Raw genomic sequence first — 932 nt, forward strand, 5'->3', positions numbered from 1 at the left:
CCCTTTGTCCCGGTCTTGTGCTGCCTCTGGCAGCCAAGCATCGCCCCCGGCTGCAGGACAACCCCGCCGCCGTCCTGCCAGGGTGGAGTTGGGGGATGTCCTTGACCTTCACTCTGGGCTGGAGGCAAATCCCCTCCCTGTCCTTCTTCTTTCCTGCCACAGGCCCCGAGCTGAGGACAGAGAGCACAGAGGACAAATCCCCCCAGCAGAACCTGGTGGGAGAGGCCATTTTGAACGGCTCCATGGTGCAGGAAGGCAGTGGGGAGGAAAAGGGTCGGAGATCTCCGCAGAGGAGGGGCTCCAAAGCCAACCTGGGGTGCTCTGAGGGGGAAAGATCCAGCCTGTGCCAGGAAGGCAGCCAGAGCTTGAGCCGCAACTCCAACCTGGTGGTCCTTGAACAGCCTCCCAACAGGGAGAAGCCCTTCAGGTGCTTGGAATGTGGGAAGAGCTTCAGACAGAGCTCCCACCTCCTCACCCACCAGCATATCCACACTGGGGAACGACCCTACACATGTAGGGAATGTGGGAAGAGCTTCAGGAACAGCTCCAACCTCCTCACCCACCAGCGCATCCACACCGGGGAACGACCCTACACATGTGGGGAATGTGGGAAGAGCTTCAGCCAGAGCTCCAAGCTCCGCATCCACCAGTGCATCCACACTGGGGAACAGCCCTATCCTTGTGGGGAATGTGGGAAGAGCTTCAGTGACAGCTCCACCCTGATCCGACACCAGCACATCCACACTGGGGAACGGCCCTACATGTGTGGGGAATGTGGGAAGAGCTTCAGTGACAGCTCCACCTTGATCCGACACCAGCACATCCACACTGGGGAACGACCGTACTCGTGTAGGGAATGTGGGAAGAGCTTCAGCCGAAGCTCTGACCTCCTCCCCCACCAGCGCATCCACACCGGGGAACGGCCCTACACG

At 60.3% G+C, this 932-nt stretch overlaps 1 protein-coding gene across 1 annotated transcript in view; it reads left to right on the forward strand.

The window, feature by feature from the left end:
- Positions 1 to 60: 60 nt before the first annotated feature.
- LOC113940141 (zinc finger protein 239-like) overlaps positions 61 to 932 on the forward strand; it is a 1919-nt gene continuing 1047 nt past the window's right edge. Inside the window, exon 1 of the mRNA XM_027631233.1 lies at positions 61 to 761. Coding sequence (XP_027487034.1) covers positions 96 to 761 — 666 coding nt within the window. The 5' untranslated portion in view covers positions 61 to 95. The remainder of the gene's footprint in view (positions 762 to 932) is intronic.

This window comes from Corapipo altera, unplaced genomic scaffold, assembly GCF_003945725.1.
Source record: "Corapipo altera isolate COAL_440 unplaced genomic scaffold, ASM394572v1 61265, whole genome shotgun sequence".
Taxonomy (NCBI): domain Eukaryota; kingdom Metazoa; phylum Chordata; class Aves; order Passeriformes; family Pipridae; genus Corapipo; species Corapipo altera.